Source organism: Bemisia tabaci, chromosome 7 (genome assembly GCF_918797505.1).
Source record: "Bemisia tabaci chromosome 7, PGI_BMITA_v3".
Classification (NCBI taxonomy): domain Eukaryota; kingdom Metazoa; phylum Arthropoda; class Insecta; order Hemiptera; family Aleyrodidae; genus Bemisia; species Bemisia tabaci.
Window position 1 is genome coordinate 39574955 of NC_092799.1, and position 21672 is coordinate 39596626.

At 40.7% G+C, this 21672-nt stretch overlaps 2 protein-coding genes across 3 annotated transcripts in view; one reads left to right on the plus strand and one right to left on the minus strand.

Moving 5' to 3' along the window:
- LOC109032307 (uncharacterized) overlaps nucleotides 1-2046 on the plus strand; it is a 36544-nt gene extending 34498 nt beyond the window's left edge. For both annotated transcript variants that reach the window (XM_072302874.1, XM_019044375.2), the window contains exon 6: nucleotides 1257-2046. In XM_072302874.1, coding sequence (XP_072158975.1) covers nucleotides 1257-1551 — 295 coding nt within the window. In that variant the 3' untranslated portion in view covers nucleotides 1552-2046. The remainder of the gene's footprint in view (nucleotides 1-1256) is intronic.
- A 142-nt stretch (nucleotides 2047-2188) lies between these two features.
- Nucleotides 2189-21354, minus strand: LOC109032305 (uncharacterized). The gene is made up of 6 exons (XM_019044373.2): nucleotides 20318-21354; nucleotides 17523-17729; nucleotides 16808-16912; nucleotides 14732-15253; nucleotides 10066-10548; nucleotides 2189-6590 (listed from the first exon to the last, which is right to left on the minus strand). The coding sequence occupies exons 1-6, from the start codon at nucleotides 20376-20378 to the stop codon at nucleotides 6190-6192; spliced, it is 1779 nt and encodes a 592-aa protein (XP_018899918.2). The 5' UTR covers nucleotides 20379-21354; the 3' UTR covers nucleotides 2189-6189.
- Between the last annotated feature and the right edge of the window lie 318 nt (nucleotides 21355-21672).

Consider the following 21672-nt stretch of genomic DNA (forward strand, 5'->3'; position numbering starts at 1 on the left):
TTCAATGTAGTGCGTTGATGTTTGGACATATCTTAATATTTTTAGCTGATCTACAAGAATCAAGCATCAAAGTACGATTCTTTGACCAGCGCGACCAGAGACAAGAGACCCTCCACTAGTATCTTGGCCATGGTGGAAGCTTTTACTTTCGGGACTTCAGCATTCTTCTGATGACTTACCTACATGGTTGATGTTTAACAACGTGTTGGCAGTTTTATTTTGCAAACAAGTCGAAAATGGCCGAAGTTTGGGAAACGTGTTCGGCTCATGACGTCACCCGAAACTCATCATCCAGCATGTAGGTAGGTCAACAGCCGAAATTAGGGTGATGACTGTCACTCCCTTATAATTGTCCATAAGGAATGGAGATGTTGCACGTGTGAGGAATTTGCGATTTGACTATTAATTCTTATGTAAAAGTTCGCGAGAAATACGATGGTGCCACTGGTTTTCTCTGAAATCGTCTCCGAAGCTCAAAAAAAGGTCTCAACTTGAGGTCAAAATGGAGAGGATATCCCACGCTATCCTGAGAGTCCACCTCTACATCAAGACAAACTCTCCATGCAAAGCATATTCAAAGATAGGGGGCAAATACATTAACAGGGCTGCCACTTTATTTGAGGACTCTAAAACTGAAAACACGGCAACCCTGCTAATTTATTTGCTCCCTATCTTTGCATGGAAAGTTTGTCTTCGTGTAGAGGTGGACTCTCAGGATAGCGTGGGATATCCCCTCCATTTTGGCCTCAAGTTGAGAGCATTTTTTGAGCTTCGGAGACGATTTCAGAGAAAACCAGTGGCACCATCGTATTTCTCGCGAACTTTTACATAAGAATCAACAGTGAAATCGCGAATTCCTCACACATGCAATATCTCCATTATTGAATTCCCGAAAGTAAAAGCTTCCACCTGTCGCCAAGAGGTCAGTGGCGGGTCTCTTGTCTCTGAGCGCAACTGACCCATTTTAACAAATCGTCACCTTCCAGGCAAAGTATCACAAGCGCCATGTGACGTTCGAAAATTTCCGCCGCCATTTTATTTCTTTACTGAGAAATTGTTGGTTGAATCTGTTTGGAAATTTCACTAAATTTTATCGGCAGCACAAAGAAAATTCAGTTAAATTTTCGGACAGCTTCGTTGAACAATTTCTCTGTAAAAAAATAAAATGGCGGCGGAAATTTTTAAACGTTGCATGGCGCTTGTGATACTTTGCCTGGAAGGTGACGAAATATGATGATTGGCTTTTCCTTCCTCAGCCTACGTCGGACGGAGCTTAAGACGTTGCCGGCAGACCCGTTCATAACTGCGAAGACGGTCCGGCTGGACCTGAGCATGAACCCGCTCCACTGCACGGAGGACTTCCAGTGGGTCCTCGATCAGTGCGAGCAGAGGCGCCCGAACGGCGACGACCCCATCCTCATCTCGCCCGATATCACCTGCTGCGACGCGCCCTACAGACTTGAGGGGGTCGAACTCCGATGCGTCGAAGACTTCGGCGGCTTGGAGAGCAACTCAACATCGGACACAAAAAAAACGGATCGTATTCGATAGTGGTTCCATTTATCGTTTGGTTAAAACATAGAGTACATAGAGTCGTAATGTAAATGGGAGAGCTGGCGCCATGTTCTGCTCGACGAATTCCGAGCCCTGTGTGCGCCGAGTTCGGGTCGCTTTTTCGATACATTTTCGATCCAAAATGGCGGTCCTATCTCCTTTGTTGTTGTTGTTGTTGTTGTTGTTGTTGTTGTTGTTGTCATCGGATGGCCGGGTACCCGTGTATCGCAAACAATCGATTATGTATCGAAAAAGTGACCCGGCGTCACACAGGAGTCTCGGAATTCGGGACTTGGAAAACGCTTAAAAGTGGCGCCAGCTCTCCCTTTTACATTACGACTCTATGTACTCTATGGGTTAAAAGCAATAGAACATAACCCCAAACAAAAAATTTAGGATTTAAGTTGGAAAAGCTGTAAATGAGAGAGTTCTTAACAAATCCACTTTTCATTGCCATTTGGTACCCAAAAGAATAAAAAATCTATCACGAAAGACCCGTTCCTCAGATTTCAAAATTGACTCTCGACGCAATGTTTACATGTTGAACCAATCCATATCGATACCATCTCACCTGTTCGATGTATCGAATACAATCTACTACGACAGTGAGCTCTGCACAATACTTCGGTCTCTCCGTTGATCCAGCCGCACTGAAAAAAAATTCTCGGCGTTTTTACCACGGTCCGTTGGTACCGTTACTATCTCTCTTTTTTTTACTGAATTATTGGTAATTTTACCAAGACAGACTGGTAAGCTTACCTAAAAACCGGTATTTTTACTGTTTTTTTCAGGTTAGAATACCACTTTTATTGGTAATCAATTCCCGGTAACTGTGCCATTTTATCTCGGTGATTCTACCACACTCGATAAAAGATATTGGCGTTTTTACCAAGGTCCAGTAAAATTACCGAGAAAGTTCGATAATTTTACCGAGATTTCTCGGTAAAATTACCGATTCCATAAATGGTAATTTTACCATGAAAACACCGGGATCAAATAGAACCCTGAATTCTTGGTAATTTTACCCTATTCTTAGTAAATACACCGAGATTTTTTTTTCAGTGCGGAATCTAAATCGTAAAACTAAAGCGCAGATTAAATCCCCCTTGATTTGAAACCAACGGATGGAACTATACAATACAACAGTATAACAGCTTCTTGTAGAGTCAGAGGAGCACCTCACAAAGGGAACCTAGGGAAAGTGAGTGCAGGGAGACACTCAATCAAGGGACATCAGTGGCGTGGCGTGAATTGCGACATATCGATTGTTATGTCATTTAAACCTATGGAAAAGGATCGATAAACAGGGTGTTCGCAGCGAACACCTTAATAATCGATTCTTTACCGTAGGTTTAAATGGCATAACAATCGATATATCGCAATTCACGCCACGCCACTGAGGGACATCTGCGCCTGGATTTTAGCGGCTCAGGTGCTTGCACTAGAGCTGCTATTCCGGACGGTCCCAGCTGGGGAGTATCAATGGACCATGTTACATTGGAGAGACCGCGCGTTGGTTGATGGGAATCGGCGCCATTTTCGACTATGTACCTTGTCATGACTTCATTTTATTGCATATTGTTTTATTGTTAGCCAATGCTATGTTGTGTAGTGTACTTTTGGAATCATGGTGATACAGTCAATAATTCAAAACTTGTCTGTGCTTTAATCTCGTGATGGAAAAAATGTACTTTACGTTCAAAATTTGAAATTTTGAATTTTAAAGTTTTCGCGGTTTTTTGGAAGAATGCAGTGGTTGGAGCTTCCTAGGCATATTACTCGATATCAGCTGATAGCAAACAAAGGTTACCAAGGAAACCGTAAACGTTTAACAACTATCGTGGCAATCGACAGTTGTCGGATTGTACATCAATGACAAAATGTGTCTAGGCCCTCATTCTTGACTACAACTACCGTCGCCAGAGCCGCTTTCCGACGCGAATGCGTTGGAGCTTACTGCTTGTTTGAATCGTTATCCAACGACCCCGATCGATAAATAAGACTGCTAAGATAGGGATATATCGACCAGCGGGTCGATTTTGGATCGTTCTCGAATGAAACTGATCGATAAATCCCTATCGTAGCAATATATTTTATCGATCAAGGGGAGCTGAGGGGTCTATTTTGGAGAAGTCCCTTAAAACTTGGGAGCTGTAATTCCTGAGAGGGGTCGGGGAGTCATCATAGGGAATTGAATAATTGAGTCGCCTCATCAACCACCTAGTGCGACACACCAAAATAAGAAAAAAAAAAAAAGAGGTAATGGACCACTAGACAAGGTACGAATTTCAGCATTCTGAGACATGTTTCTGTACCAAAATTTCACGTAAAACACGATGCGCACAACAAAAATTACTGCAATTAACTCCTTACGAAGATATTTAATGATTCTTGGTGCGTGAATTCAAACCACCCGCTCATGAAAACTCAATGCTCTACGTGATTCACATCGCGCGCTAAACGTTATCATGACAGTCTCTCCGATTTAAAAATCTGGCAACCTCAATTTTGACGCTTTGGCTCAGCTATAGCAAATTGCTTATAGTTGAACAACACATGGTGGGAAATAAACATTGCTCCATTGAGAAGCTTGCTGAAACCGTTGTAGTGCGCGATTTGACTAACGTAGAGCTTTGAGTTTCTTGTGAGCGGGCAGTTCAAATTCCTTGTAACCAGTGTGAAATGAAAACGTTAATATCTTCGTTAGGAGTTGGTTTCAGTAAATTTCGTTGCGCAAATCGTGTTTTACGTGAAATTCTGGTCGAGGAACATGTGTCAGATTGCTTAAATTCGTACCTTGTCTAGTGGTCCATTGTAAGGCTATTGATACCGAACAGTCGATAGAGATACAATTTTAAAGATGGGAGATGTGCGCCGCACTTTTAAATCCTTTATATTGTCTCCGGTGGGGGTCACGTAGATTTCAAGGAGGCCAGCTCAGCCCCTCCTCCTCCTCCTGTAACTCCGCCCGCGTTGAAACCTTCTCAAGGGTTAATTACACTTCGAGAGAGCCGTTGTAGCTTTCAGATTGGATAGGTATAATAGATTTTAGGTCCAATATAAAATTCTAGTCCTAGTTACCATGTTTAGGATTAGATATTTTATTTAGTGCCAATAAATCCCCGATGAAACTGAAGAACTTTCGAAAATAATTTATATATCGAAAAGGGCAATGCCAAAATTCTCGTCGGTGACTTCCTTACCACTACAACAGTAGCGGATCCGTGGGCATGGTGGGATCCCCCCCCCCCCCCCCCGGACCAATAAAGGAAAAAAGGGGGAAAGAGGAGAAAAGAGGACTTTTTATCATTTTATTGTGATCTTCTTACATGAGAATTATACTTTTTGTCATTAAATATGAAAAGAACAGATTATACAAGCTACTGAGAAACTTGTTACTAATTTACTTAACCGTATATGAGGAAGGTGTAAATATACAAGTAAGAATGTAACTATTTGGGTCAAACCTGGGGGCTGGTTAGTTTATACGGTTGAACCCTTTCGAGGCGTCTGATCTCGTTCGAGTTACCTTAATACAGTTGAATGGCCTCAATACTTGGGTGAGAATAGACACGCGCGGTGCTCTTCGTTTGTAGCGACTTTACCCAGGTAGCAGTGATGGCGATACATAGCGATTTTATCGGTTGGTCATCGCGATTAAATCGGTGGCAATATATCGAGATATTATCGCATTGAAAATAGCGATATATGGCGATGAAATCGGCACACATCGCAATTTTTGGTTCGATAAAATTGGGATCAATTTCCGTCAATAAAATCGAGATTAAATCGCCATTTATCGCGATTTTTATCTCGAAAATATCGCAATAAATTGTCGGGCGATAAAAGCGCGATAAGATCGAGGATAATCGCTCAGATGTAGATGATCCTGGCGATTCAATCGCCGATAAAATCGCAATATATATCGATTTTTCTTTTGAGAGATGCTACTTGGGAGTGATAAACTGCGAGACCATCTCTATTCCAAAATCCATTTGGATATCCGAATTGCGTTCGCACTAGCGTGCTTCGACAATTTTACTACATTTTGCAATTAGGAGCTATAAATTCCAGCCCGGTTTAAAAACAACGTATATGCCTTTAGTTTTCCGATGCACATAAATCTTTTTTCAGATGAGCCAGTTTTTATAGGTCCAAATTGGAAAATGCAGTCCAATTTGTCTAAGAGCACGATTTTGTAGTTTTTGAAGAGTTCCTAAATTAGTCCGTGCTGTACACCCCCAGATCTGAGTTACATAGGCCCATGATGGGCGGATTATTGGCTTACATAGAAAAGTTTATTATCTACGCTTAATGGAGATTTTCACCCTAGTAACCAATTTAGCTTCTTAAATTTAAATACACATTCGTCTTTTTTTATTTTTATATGCTCTTTTCATTTCAATTTAGTATCTAGTTCAAACCTAGATATATGTACTTAGCCACATTAGATGGTCCTAACAGTTCTTCATTAAATAGTATGTTTAGGCTAAAAGAGGAGTTATTCGTCAATTTTCAACTTTCAAATAATGCAAAAATTTAATGGTAAAATTGCTGAAAATTCAATCTGAGAGGGCCTGTTGTTTAACATTTTCCGAGTCCCCTAGAAATCAGCGAATGGCCCCTCCCTCCAACTCATTGTGGATCCGCCGCGAACTTACACCGTAGTGGAAATTGTTTTGCCAAATTCCCTTTTTGCCCCGCACTTAGCGCATCACCCATCCAGACAAGGAAATCAGGAGTTTTCTGTAAAAGAAACCTTATAGCAGCCTCATACGATTTCTCTCGACATATTTGGAAAAACGTCCCAATTTCTGATCTTAGTCCATTCGATTGTAGACCTACCGCAATCGGCACATTTGCCAAAATACACTTACACCGTCCTTTCCTGTCTAAAAAGTCCCTGGTGAAGTGCAATCTTGTGTTACCTCCACTGAACATGAAAAAACCGAACATCTCGTCGCATTTTCTTTGACAGTCTTCCTTTGTGCGTGTACCATGAACGAGGTAGCCCATTGTTTTGGTTTTCAAGAACTCTGGAAAAAGGAGTAAACGTATATTAAAGACACTATTTTTTTCATCACACAATTGACCACTAGACAAGGTGCGAATTGAAGCATTCTGATTCTGCAATTTTGGATGAACAATTGGACAACGCACGAACCGAAGCATTCTGATATGTCGACGCACAATGGGTCGATTCAATAGGTGGGGTCGGACAAAATGTGGAAACTTCAAACGCTTTTAACTCCGTTAATACAAAATTTCGAGGTTCTAGAAGTGGTTCCGTTGGTTCCCTTGTAAAATTTTCCTCTGGAGTCACTCCTTAGAATTTACAATGTGGCAAAATAAACATGAAAATTTGCAGTTTAAGTAAAAAAATTCATGTCCGACCTCTCTAATTGACTCGATCCACCGTGCGACGGTGAAACATGGGCGGAGATTCCTGAACTTCTTCCTCTTTCTTCGGGCTTCCTACAACTATCCAAACTCGGGAATATTATCTTTGAAGTTTGTTCTTTCAAGTAGATCAGTTTCAAAACTGATGACAGCCAGGTAAGAAAGTCTTTCGTGCAGCATTGCATTCCTCGGATAGTTTTTAAGAATTTTTATTTTGTCGAAAGACCGTTCGCCGGACATCACCATCACCATCTTGAAAAAGGTTCTAAATGGAGTGAAAATACTTGAAAAACAACTAATAAGTTTATCATCTGAGTGTGGGAAGTTTTATATATGCATACGGGCATCAAGCCTATTTTTTGAACTTGTGTGTCACTTTGAAAAGGCGTCCAAAGGGGCCAGTGGCCGAGGGATGAAAGTTCGTCGGACAATTTTTAGAAAAACGAGACGAAAAATCCGAGGAGTGTTCGCGGATCTTCCCCCGGGGAAATTTTTGAGAATGAGGCACCCCTGAAATGCAATTTTTGCTCGTTCTTGTGGAAAAATATCACCTTTTCCTCCTTTTCATTTTGGAATTCTAGAGGGATAAAATCTCGCTATCGCCTTCGGACAAGCCCCTAATGAAATTAGGGAGGAATTCTATGTTCCTCTGTCGAACATTAAGAAAAGTCTACCGAGATGTAGCGTAGATTTAGCTCAGAACTAAATACCAACATTATAGATAAAAAAAAAAAAAATCCTCGAAAACTTTGGGGGATGGGCGGCTCTGCTCGCCCCATTCACGCGGCGCCACTGTACGAGTAAGAGGGCGCTCAGGAAAATTATTTCATCGGAATCAGATATCACCGACAATTTGGACCTATAAATCGATACAAAAAAATTCTAAATTTTCCAGAAGCCTCTACGTCAATTTAGCGAACTTGCATGTTTTCAAGGAGTGTGCGCTGTTCCCCACTTTTAAGGGTCAGCATTTTGGACACGAGTGGGTCATTTTAGACTTCTTTATATCGACTTGGGTTTTTCCTGCACTTCTTGGTTAGGATGAAAAAATGTTAAAATGATGGCATGAATCACGTTTTTTAGGTAAGGACCCCCCTCCTCCCCTCCCTGAAGTAGAGGCGGAGGGGCTCCGGAATTCCTTGACGTCGATCCCTCCTCATTCCCGCGAACCTGGACTTAGTCCGACTTAACATAAGCTAGATAACAGCTTGGTAGGGTAGATCTGGGCCACCGTGACTTTGCCCTGTCCCCTGTATGTGTTTCCTGGCATTTTTAGCTTGAAACATGTTTCATAAGATTTTTTAGAGCTGCACACTCTTCCCCTCAGTTTTACTCTTACACTAATACTTATTAGGGTTCAAATTTTTGAGTCTAATGAAAGTTTTAGGAATTTTTCGACCTTGATTTTTACGCTGGATATTGTGGACCCAGCACTAATTCTCCTACCTTGTTACTTAAAATTCAGGCCAAATTTTTGTTTTTTCCCCCTTGCGACTCGGAAGTAGATTCCCCAAAAAGCATACTGTAGTACAACCTACGGAGATAGGCTGTACTCTGCGAATACATACTCATCAATTGATATCTTTGGCATGCGACATGCTCAAGGGAATGAAGAACGCCCTAAATTAGGAGGAATTGCGAAATAGTCTTCTCGGTTTTCTTTTCTCCTATTTTTTCATTTTTAAAATATTTATTTTTCATTTTAATCCCCATCTTATTGAATTTTTCTCTACCATGGCCTGCATTTTACGCATTTGCTCTTAAGGCCCTCTTCATTCTCCGCCTTGACTGCAGTAGAGTACCTTTATAGGGAGAGTATGGACAGCTCGAAAATTTGGAGGGTAGGTTTGATCAGGTTATGTAGCTCTTGGGGCCCAAAAGGGCTTTCGACCTATGAACTCGAGTTATCCTGTGGTACTTTGTTTCATAATTCTTACTATTCGCCGTTTCAGAACTGATCAAAACTTATTTAGCACGTATAAAACTTTGATTTCGCATACATTTTCTCGATTTCATATTCTTAAGACGCTAGTTTACAATGCGCTGCCGGCTGCCGGCCGTATTGATGAATATTTAAAACGCATAGGTTGGCAGCGGCACTTTTCTAGTGATTTTCGTTTGATGCCGCGATCACACGCTGAATGTGGGAGTTGAATGTGGCTTGAATATGGAATTCATCGGCCCGATGCCTGCTTTTTACGCGTGACGCGCAAAATTCAGCAACGATTCTCAGCGACCATCGGATAATGTCGGATTTGTCTGAACTATTCGAATAGATTTGATACACATTTGGATGATAATAACTCGAATTAGTGAAATTTCAGCTGTTGAGCGCTGACTGTTGACCTTTATACTGAGAGTGAAGACAACACCCCCTCATGGAGTCACAAACGAGAATAAAGATTATAGAAATTGAACGTTTTTCGTAATCTTTGATCGGCCCATTCTCAAATTCCTTTCTCCGTCCCTTCTCTCATTCCGTTTGTTCCTTGCCGAACCCGTAATTCCCTGGTCCAATCCAGAATATAATCTTTGCAGTCGGTGAAAATGTAATCTTTATTCCCGTTTGTGACACTGTGAAGGCCTAAAATACGGGAACCAATCAGAAATGGATTCACATTGTCTTGACTCTCAGTATAGAGTACCTGTATAGCGAGAGTATAGACAGATGTGAAACACCGAAAATCCATCAGGCCTTCACCGATGCCTCCGCGAATAAAGTTAGGGCCCAGAAATGCAGCCAACCTACGAATTTCAATTATCCAGAGCGCTTAACCAATACAATTGTTACGAACCATCGTTTATAAAGCACGTATTTGACTTAGTTTTTGCATAAATTTACTCAATTTCGCGGGAGAACGCTCATTTTTGTACATTCCTAGCCATCTTGGTTAGAATTGGAATCTGCAGACTGGCAGTGAAATTTTGTGCGTTAGAAGTTGGTGAGAAGGGTGGCTGCACTTTTGGGCCCTAAGCCCTCCATGAAGCGATCTGTCCATACTCTCGCTATATAGGTACTCTAATGTGCCTCTCCCCACAAACTTACAAAGACTGCCTCATTTCGCTCATGCTTGACTACAAGTTAAAATCTGAAATATATGAACCACTCACTTTTCGAGGCATCTCCCATGATAATTTCGACATTTATCGTTTCATCCGGAGGAGGACGCTGAGGGCTCCCAATTGGAGTCATCAGGGGAGTTCTTATTAGTGGAGTTCCGGCTGGACTCAGCATTATAGGAGATTTCGCAGGAGTATTCGTTTCAGGGCGTTTATCTCTATCCGTAAGGGGGAGAGCAAGTGTTTCGTACTGAAGAAAGACGGTCGTTCCTTTTACCTTGGAATATTCCTTCGCGGCACAGAAGAAAAAATTTTTACACCACTTTTGCAATTTTTCGTAGTAGTCGCTTTTATAGTGGCTCTTAAAATCTCTGGAAGTATTCAGCAAACATTTGCAAGTTTTTCCATCCGGATATACGCGCGCCTCAGTGAAATCCATTAATATCGAGCCCTTTCGGTCGAGCGGCCTCACTTTAATTTGCCCGAATGTCGCCCAGCAATGATAATGACACATTGCATCGGTGAAAGGACCTCCTGAAATCATAAAAAAACCAATCCAAAAGAAACAGTTATCGACAAAGTCTCACAACTTAGAAAACCGCGCTTTTAAACAGTTAAAAAAAAAAAAAAAAAAAAACAGGGAGCAAGACAAATTTTAAGCTACATCGACACCAAGAATCCCATCTGTGTCCGAAATACTGACCCCTGAAGATAGGGGGCAGAGCCGCATAGGCCCCCTTCAAAAGAAGCAAGTTCGAGAAATTGACGTAGAGGCTCGAAACAAAGATGTGTCTATGGGTAGTTGACCCTAAGGGCTCCGAATTTAAGGGCCCATTACCCCCAGAGGCTTCTCTGATGGGGGTAACGGGGGGCCTTTAACTAGTAACTCGTTTATTATGAGTTTAATGCCTCCCTGTTACCCTATCAGAAAAGCCTCTGGGAGCAACGGGGCCTTCAATCTCGGATCCTTTGTGGTCGATTATCCATGGGCACGTTTTTTTCCCGAGTCTCAGCGTAAATTTCTTCTTGCTTTTTTCAAAAGGGGGCTCCGACTCTGCCCCCCCCCCTCCCCCCAAACTTTCATGGGTTAGTGTTTCGGACGCAGATGGGCCGATTTAGGATTTCTTGATGTTGATTTAGTTTGAAATTGTTCGTACTCTCTGATTCCGCTGAAATAGTTTCAAAATATTGACTTAAATCACGACTTTTGAAGTATGAGGACCGCCTTTTACCTCATGAAGGTGGCCAGAAAGGGGGGCTGTTTGACAATGAAACTCGGATTCTTTGGGGTTAATTTCCCATTTGCCATCGCTACCCTGGACATTGTCCGACCTAAAATAACCGTGAAAAAAGCCTGTCACCGTAAGTCTGGGCCACCCTGTATAATTTCAAAATATTTACAACGTCCCATACTAACTCTTCCGACCAATTGATGTAATCTTTACCCTTTGTTGGGCAGTGGTTAGCAGCACTAACCACCACAAAATAATTTTCATTTACCACTACTGGGCAGTAGTTATTTGAATATATCACTTACTTAGGTTGGTAGTAGTATGTGGAAGGGGGAAAGAAATTTTCCCCCCTGCATCACTGCTGTTTATTTGTTTTTCAAGCACATGTTATGTTGACAACATGCGGCGGTAAGGTAAGACCATGCCACTCCAAGGGTTATTGTAAATATTAAATTTTGTGGCTCGGACATGTATTTGATGGCGATTGATTTTACTTTATAACTATTCTGTGGATGTTTTGAAGGTATGGTGAAACAATTTGTAAAGTTTTGTCATAAAAATGCAAGGGTTTGAAGTAGGTGGTTAGAGAATAGTGAAAAAAGACTACGAAAAAAAAGTAAGACTGTTTTTCGTAGGCACCTATTTTCGAGGAAGGCAGGGTTCCTATAGCTCAATAGTGAAATTACCAAACCACGGATCACGATTTTTATCGGTTCTGAGTATGAGCTACATCAGTGAGCTGTAGGTAGAGCACCTGTATAGCGAGAGTATAGACAGGTGTGAAACTTCGAAAATCCGTCAGGCCTTCACCGATGCCTCCGCGAATAAAGTTAGGGCCCATGAGGCAGCCAACCTATGAATTCTAACACGTGTCTTGTGTCAACTCCCTAATGTTTGAACATATTTGACTCTATAAAGGCCGTTTGGAAAACCACTATTTACAAGTCGATCAAATATAGCGTTGTGTCATTGTGACCTTGCGTGCGCAGTGCGAATGTTCTTTGCGCAACCCATCGGAATATCATGGAGCCTAACATCGCAGTTACAGATTTCTTGGGATTAATAGAGATATTAATTTAGAAACCCTGCTCCTTAGAGGGAATACTTCCGGTATATGTATTAATGATGGGCCAAAGTCAGTAATACACACTAACTTGCTTGAATAAGAAAAAGAAAAATTAAAAAAGAGAGGCTAAAAGAAAAATTAAAAAGGGGAAACTAAAAGAAAAATTAAAAAGGGGAAACTAAAAGAAAAATTAAAAAGGGGAAACTAAAAGGAGATTTAAAAAAAAAAAAACAAGCAGTAAGCTCCAACGCATTCGCGTCGGAAAGCGGCTTTGGCGACGGTAGTTGTTAAACGTTTACGGTTTCCTTGGTAACCTTTGTTTGCTATCAGCTGATATCGAGTAATATGCCTAGGAAGCTCCAACCACTGCACTCTTCCAAAAAACCGCGAAAACTTTAAAATTCAAAATTTCAAATTTTGAACGTAAAGTACATTTTTTCCATCACGAGATTAAAGCACAGACAAGTTTTGAATTATTGACTGTATCACCATGATTTCAAAAATACACTACACAACATAGCATTGGCTAACAATAAAACAATATGCAATAAAATAAAGTCATGACAAGGTACATAGTCGAAAATGGCGCCGATTCCCATCAACCAACGCGCGGTCTCTCCAATGTAACATGGTCCATTGATACTCCCCAGCTGGGACCGTCCGGAATAGCAGCTCTAGTGCAAGCACCAGAGCCGCTAAAATTAATCGATATTTAGAAACGACCTGACAATACTTGACGTGCTTATGACGACGGACTTCTGCATTGAATGAAGCAGGTAACTCTCTATTCCAAGGTCTATTATTATTATTATTTTCTCGTTTCTCAATTCACAGCTCGAGGCCGTTAGATATTTAGTCCTCCCCCGGCAATTCAATGCAAAGGAGAGTCCTTAAATTGAGAGTCCTTAAATTTAAAATTGAAGGTAAACATTTAAAATTGGGATTAAGACTTTAAAATTGGAGTAAAAAACTTAAAACTGGGATCAAAACTTTGAAATTGGAGTTAAAAATTTAAAATTGGAGTAGAAATTTAAAATTGAAGTTTAAGATGCAGGTTAATTTTTCGGTTGGTGGGAACTATCCAACGAACTACACCTCTAGAATGGCTGACCAGTGTTAGAGACCCGGAACGTTTTGAAGTTGATATAGGTTAGGTTTACTTGGGCTCACACAGCAGGCTGCCATCTAAACCCATGTCAGACGCTGCCCACATTTTGCCGAATATTGTTGAATAAAGTGATAGCAATGAAGAGATTGCTGAACAATCGCACTTCAAATGGTTTTCTTTACTCAAAAAATAGGAACTTTGAAAGAAAACCTCAAAAATATGAAAGTTTACAAAGGTTGAAATTTTCACATGTAATCCTTATGGGCAAGACGCAGCAAAAATGGAGATTGAGGTTAGCTATACTTGGGCTCCCACCCCCCTCCTGCCATCAAAAACCGGCCCATGCGCGTTACGCAGGTTTGCTATCTCGCGGCCATTCTAGAGGTGTAGTTCGTTGGAACTATCCATCACCCAGAACTCGCCGTACAAGCCTGCAGCTTCCTAGCAACGCTTATTATTATTATTAATATTCATTGCTGTCACCAGCTTTGCTGGGTTGCTTTAAGCCCTCACACAGGGGCAAACAATGCTCCTAGGTATGAGGGCTGTTTGTGGTTTGGGTGGCCGGGTGGTGGTTATTTCACTCCCCCTTGGGGGGTTGCTCGTCACGGACTAGGATACCTGTTTTAGGAACCGAGGCAGGGTAGGTGTCTGGAGGACGCCTGCCTAAAGGTTTCTTTCCTGAGGTGGTAGGCGGTTGGTGTGTGGGAACGTTCTAGGTGTATTCGCGCTGCTCCACCTAGCTTAAGACCTTCCGGAGGATTCTGGCAGTGCCTAACACAGCAGACTTCTGGGCCAGTACTAGCGAATGTTTCCCAGGGATTTCGTTCTTCAGTTTAGTCCAGTCTTATTAATATTAATAGTTATTAATATTATTAATATTATTAATAGTTATTAATAATTTATTAATAGTCTTAATAGTTATTAATATTATTATTATATAGATATATTTTTGGGTTTTGTCTCAACCATGGTGGTGTCCAAAATGAGTTCGCCCATACCGGGATCCAATGGATCCATCGGGTTCTGAAACCCGCCCCACAACAAAGCACGATAAGAAAGGTGGAAGAGGTGAAACAAGTTTTACAACTATGAGAGTCAGAGAGTTATCGTCAAAAATGTTTGCAGAGTGTTGAAGAGCATCTTATCGTCGCCATCTACAAGAATTATGTGGTATTTTTCTACCGTCAAAGGGAAGATCCGTAGACATTTTTCTGGCTGTGTAGGTAAAAATCGAGGTCTCTAGATGCAGGGTTTGTTAGCTTCACCATCAAGTTGATAATTTATATACAGTGTGAAAAGTTCACTGACCTTTTGTAAAGGCTCCTACAATAACTTCTTTTGGCCTTCTTTCGGCCTTTCCCTTATCTTTTTTAGCTTTGGGCTCATCCGCTGTTTCCTTCGGCGTTTTATCCAACGCCTCCCCTGGAGACGCTGGAGGGACTTTCGATGTTCCCGATTCTGAAGTCCCTGCTGCGCTGTCCGTGGTCCCCGTGGAATTCGAAGCCCCTGTGTCTCCTTTTGGTTCTAGGGGCTGCAATTCCCTGGCTCCTAATTCATACAAGATCCTGACTCCTATCTTCTGCCGGCTCAACCACCATCTTGCGGCACAGAACCCCTTTTTAGCTTCCTCTGTAAACTCAGTGTAATTGAATTCCGCGACCATGAAATGATCTTTGATCCGCTCTTTGTTCATCTCACATCGACAGACTGTTTCCTGGTTAATTAAGTGGGGCTCAAAGGTAGGTATACTGGCCTGGTCTTTCGTGATGATCTCGCCAAAGTGAGTCATACAATGCGCGTTGCACTCTGCCTGCGTCACGGTGAATAAACCTGAAATTTTTGAGATGGAAATCAGTTTCGCTTAATTTGATTGAACGAATAGGGCGTAAAGATATATTTAAAAAGAAAATAATAATGAAGTTGCAGACGGTTTTGAAAACCATCAGTTGAATAGTCTCACGTCGCAAATAGGAGTTGAAGTAGGGTGATCGATGATCCAGGTTACCCTCCTGACCAACTCTTATAAAAAGAACCTGAAGAGTGAGCACCTGAGAAGTTTTTTTGCATTGCAAGGTTGCGAAGTGTCTCATGACAGTGAATTTATTTGCTCGGAAATTTATGTAAATTTCCTTTTTAGTTTTTTTTTATTCTTCGTGATTTGGAATTCTTGGAGAAAATCAACGAAAAACGTGTGCCCATTAATGAGTAACAAATTAGTTATATCTGGTCATAGAGAAAAAAAAGGAGGTGTTTGCATTTCGGGCATCTTGGATTCTTTTGATGACGTAGGTCGGTACAGCGACTTTTATCATCAATTTTCTCAGAAATGGTTAGTGTAATTTATGGAAAAAAGTCATTCCTAAAAAAGTGCTTGAAATTATATCATGAGTTGATTTAAGCGAAAAAATGGGACATTATGGTTCGTTTTTCATACTTCAAATTCCGGATTTCGCTGGCCAGGTTGTACCGACCTACGTCACAGGGTAAACAAACCTCAAGATGCAAACACCTCCTTTTTTTTCTCTATGATATCCGGTAAAAATTCGGAGCGTTGCAACGCAAAAAAGACCCTTCTCACTCTCACACCTCTTTGATGGTAGTGGCTATTAGATTTTCTGGGGAACACTGAACAAAGACGAACAATCTCAACAGCCACTTTCTATACTATTCTTTTTTATCTATGAATTCGAGGCCAAAGAAGATTTAATAATCTTCTGTACTAAAACGATAATTGGCAATATTTCCTTCGGCAGGACATATTCTGACCAGTGTCGAGGCGTGAATGATCGATACTATCGATGTTTCCCCATTTGAAGCCATGGTGAAGAATCGATTGTTCAATCATACACCCTGTTTATCGATGATTTTCCATAGGTTTAAATGGTAGATCATTTGATGCATCGCAAAGGGCGTCACACCACTGATTTTGACCTAAGGTGCCTGGACTACCATGTGGTATATCTATTGAACACAGGGGTAACACCTTCAAGAGTCTGATGCTGGTCTGTGAGATTCATTTACAGCAGGCTGTCGCTCAGCCATGATCAATTTTTCCCCTCTTCTTTTTAGTGAGTGTATGGGTAAATAAATATGATTCAATATCCAATGAACTTACATCATGGCGCTTCTCAACAGCTGTCCCTGCTACCAAAGAATTAAATTTTGACTCAACCTATAATAACGTGAATTTGACAGCTCTCGATCGGAATAAAATTCGCAGAATTTATTTCATTTGTGCGGCCTAGTTTTAGAGTCTCAGCAATACTTGATGAACTAAAATATTTCGTAAATCAGTATTCATGTGTCATCCTTATGTCTCCGTCATAATGCCTCGTGATATCGTTATATAATGTAGAGCATTATAAAAAAAAACTGTATGCCAACCTTCCTCTGGGTGGAAAACGCCCCATATTATAGGATTGTTGCCATCCAAATCTGTAATCTTCTGAGGATCCAATTTTTTATAAGGCACTTTCTCTGCCGGAGATGCTGCAATAAAAATCGTTTGAAAATGTTGAAAACAAATAGACAGGTATATACGTATCGTTGTTCATACATAGATGTGATTGACTCAAGGTCTTTTGATTCTTTTTAAGCGTGACAGTAGGGCTCGCTTTTTGAAATTTTGAGGCCGTGATGGAGGGGATGTCCCACGCTGCCCTGAGACGAGAGTTCACCTCTATATCAAGACAAACTCTATATGTAAAGATGGAGAGAACATACACTAGCAAGGTTACCGTGCTCAGTTTTGTAGACCCCCAACAAAGTAGCAACAATGTTAAAATGTATTTTTTCCCTGTCTTTGCATTAAGAGTTTGTCTTGATAATAAAGAGGTGGAATCTGAGGGTATCGTGGGATATCCCCTCCATTACGGCATTAACTTTGAGAGCTTTTTTTGAGCTTTGGAGTTGATTTCAGAGAAAACCAGTTGCACCATCGTGTTTCTCGCAAAATTTTACACAGGAATCAGAATGTAAATCGCAAATTCCTAATACAAGCAAGAGCTCCATTGTATCATTTTTATTTTCCTGAATAGTCATGGAAGTTGATGAAATGACAATTTATGTAAGGACAAAATAAGTTGAATAAACCATGTACCTTCTGGTAAAGGAGCTTTCCCTGCCTTTTCTTTGCCTTTTAGTTTCTCAGCGGGCGCTCTTGACGGCCCCGTTTCGTCATGCACCAAAGGCGTTTTCGGGTGTTCGGAAGGCCCGGTAGCTGCTGTTTCTTCCGGTTTCTCTTCTTTTTCGGGCTTTAATGTCTGATATTTTCCTTTTCCCCAGGGCATTAAATTCCTCATGGGTTCTGAAACGGAGTAATTTAAGACTTTTTAACGCACGCCTGCATGCATTCTCAAATGTGATCGTCAACGCTGGGAGAGGGATCTTCGTGGAAAATCCTCAAAATTCGGTTACTTGTACTAATTAGTGGAAGAGCGTTTTAAAGGAAATTTCGCGACAAAGATTCTCAAAAATATCAAGCCAATCCCTCATGTTGGATTTGAAACTTGATCTTCACGACTCTTCATGAGGATTTGAAAGCACAGACCAAAACCATAGTCTGGAGGAAAAGCTATTTGTAAATAAACTTTTTTCTACTACCTTTGGGCTCAAAATTGTCACAATACACAAACGAAATATCACAGAATATATACGGTTAATAACGTCATCGGGACACCTGTTGACGACGTCATCTGGCGCTCGTTCATGCATGGTGGCATCGGGAGTGCCGTCATTGAGAAACCGACTCAAGAACGGAATCATCCGAAAATATCCCGTGCAACACATTGCAAACAAAATAACGCGCTATAAATCAACTGAGATGCCTTTTCTATAGACTCGGCATTCGAAAAACGCGCGGAGCCTAAAACAGTGGAAGAATGTACAAAGTTGGGTTTGGACCCAACATGCAACTATTTTAACTTCGTGGTAAGCCAGGTTGCATACGTTCGATTTTTAGGGCGCAATCTGAGATGTGCCAACGACTCTCACTGTAGAGTATGGGTGCAATTAGTGTTTTCCTTGAGCGAGACGCGTATATCGATCAACTAAGACGCTCTTATCGCTCAGATTTTTCACGCGTTCATTAATCGACTGAGATGATATCCGAAAGACGATCTCGGCATTTGAATAATGCACTGAGCGTAAAACAATGAAGGAATAAACAAAATTGGGTTTGGATACAACATGCAGCCATATTACTCCATGGTGGGCCGCCAGGCCGCATACACTCGAGGAAAACACCGAACACCTGTACCCTATCGCGAAGGGCGGAGACCATATCTGCCGTGCTAAGGAAAAACGCGGTATGAACATTCGAAAGTTGCCAAATTTCTTCCGATATAATGTGTATTTTCAAGGAAAGTTATGGATATTTTCCCTTAAAATTTTTAGGGACTTTAGGTGAAATTGTGTACAAAATGATCTGAAAAATCGAAAGGAAAATATTCATAAACGTAGCAGGAAATTCGTGTTTTACCAAAAGAAATTTGGCAATGTCAGAAAGTAGGCGTTCTTCCTTAGCACGACAGATATGGACGTATTTCTGCCAAACGGAACTATGTGCATTATGACGTGAGCCCTGTTATGCATACCTATGTACCTATGGGTCGCAGGGCTCATGTCTTAATGCACATAGTTCTGTGTGGCAGAAATACGTCCAGCACGCGTAGGCCGTGGGTTTATCTCAGATTTCGCCCGCAAAATCCAGTGTATGCAACCCGGCCCACCGGGGAGTGAAAATTGTTGAATGTTAGGTCTGAACCCAACTTCGCGTTTGCTTGAATTAAGAGAACGTTCCGTCTGTGATATTAAAAGAGAGGCTCAGATTTTCTCGAAATGCTAAATGTAAACGTTCTTCGTTCATGCATCTGAATCGCAAACAGATAGAGGTGCACGTGATATAGAGCAAATGCAAACTTACAACTCTAATGTGGAATTTAAATGAAATCTATATTTCAGATGGTGGATTTAGATTCACTCTCGAGCTCCACACTTTCGCGATTTAAATGAAGCCCATTTCATGGGCGACGGAAGAGAGTTTTCAGCACAGAGGTAGAAAAGAAGAAAACGCATTTGAAGGAAAATTTATGAAAATCTAATGGTGGTGATTCCAATTCTTTACATTTTTTATTTACGGAGAATGAAATGCCGTGAATATTGCCTTGGGTCATTTTTAATTGTGGCGCAGCTGGTTGCATTAAATTTTCCTTCATTTGAGAGGATAGGCTGGATGCGCTCTCGAGAGTTTGAATAGTGGTATCAGAATCTTTGGTCATGTTTAAAAGTGTTACCAGTGCTTACCTCTTACTACGATCGTAAACAGAACAGATTGTGCTACAGAAATTTCACGTACATTTTGGATCACTCTTCCTCTCCTTGCTCTTTTTATCCAATTTATTTCCTTTTTTACACTCTCCGTTCCTTCTTGTCATTTTCCTCTATTTTGTCTCATTTTTCTTCTCTCTCTTCATCTAACTTTTCTTCGCCCTCTTTTTTGACTCCTTTATCTTCTATTTCTTCCTCTGATTTTTCTTTACTCTCTTTTTTCGCTCCTTTTCCCTTTTTCTCTTCCACTAACCTTCATTCTTCCTCCGTCCTTCCATTCTGCTCCCTATCCTCTCTTCTGCCTCTTCTCTCCCAATTTGATTTTCTCAACGCAGTTAGTAGAATTGGACTTCATTTTGCAATTCGGAACTATAACTTCCAAACCATCTGTTAAAGCACTTGTCTGGATAGAGAAACTAATGGTACATACGATGGTTATAAACTGAGACACAGTTTATAGTTCCTGATTGCAAAATGTAGTCTAATTTATGATTGAGCCAGAAATAGTAGGTCCATATTGCGAAGTAAAAGAACAAAATTGTAATAGGAATAATGTAAATTACTCACCCGTTTGACTGAGGGGCGTAATAACACATAATATCAAAACGAGGCTCCAACCTGGGCGCATTGTACAACGGAAATAAGGAAATCCCAATAATGTGAGTAGCGCATGCCCTCGGTTTATTTGCCCTTTCTATAACGTTGTTGACATTTTTTTTTTAAAAAAAAATGTAACTGGTAACAGTCACTGCGTCAAGCCCGACTCGTGTGGGGAGGGGACAAAAAATGGAACGTTCATGGTTTTAGTCAGATGCCACTACGTGCTGTAACACAAATGGACTCTTTAATTATGGAATTTTTGCCTGTTTGCATCTTACGCATTGTTTTTGAATCCCTGTATGTGCGTACAATGTCTTGAAATAGTCACTCATGCCTAGTCGGAACAACCAGTATCATCAATTGACTATTAGGGTGGGGTATTCCGACCCCTCCGTTGCTCTTTCAAAAGACTGTGGGTATAAGAAGTACAATAAATTGCAAGAGGAGTCAGAAGTAATGCATGCCGAAGGTACAGAGGTGGAAAGTGTATTCTCACTTTTTTAAATTTCATGAAATTTCGAAAGGCTCGAATATATTTAACAAAAGGTGAAATTTATTAATTTTTTTCGGAATTTTTAATTGAACCTTTGGAGATCCAGAAGCGTTTCAAATGGTCTTCCTGCTGATGCGGCTGGCTACCCTACCGTGGTGCTATACAAGAAGGGGGAGAAGCATGTTGTGTACTTTATGTTATCTATTACCATTATCACCTATTATAGGATTACATATGAATGATGAACAGGATTATTAGATTGAATAATCTAGAAATAAACCAGAGAATTAACCTCCTTGTGACTGCATTTTAACAGCTTAAAGCTTTTGGCATGACAAGAGAAAAGGGAAAAAATTTAAAGTTGCGCTTGGTCATTTTTCTACAAATGAACGAATTTTCCTTTTTTTCTCGCATCCAAACTACAGAAAGGGTAATCTTGCCTTGTTCAGATGCAATAAGATAAGAAAAGCTTGCAGTCTGTCTCTTAAGTTTAAGAGCTTTGACGATCTGAGTTTACAAGAGGATTTTAAGTCAGCACGTCAAGAAGATTTTTTTTTTTTTTTTTTTTTTTTTTTTTTTTTTTTTTTTTTTTTTTTTATCTCGGAAGTATGATTGACGATTGATCGTAAGACGTTACTCGAACGTTTTGAAAAAGTCGATGAGATTCCAGCAATGTAATCTTAATGTGCACTCAACAGAGTCGTGAAAAATTTTCACTTACACATAGGAATTACGTCACGGGGTTTTCTATATTTGTCCAAGGTTTAACTCGGAAATCATCGATAAAAAGATGCCACCTCTTTGAAACACACCTTTCTTAATAATCGAT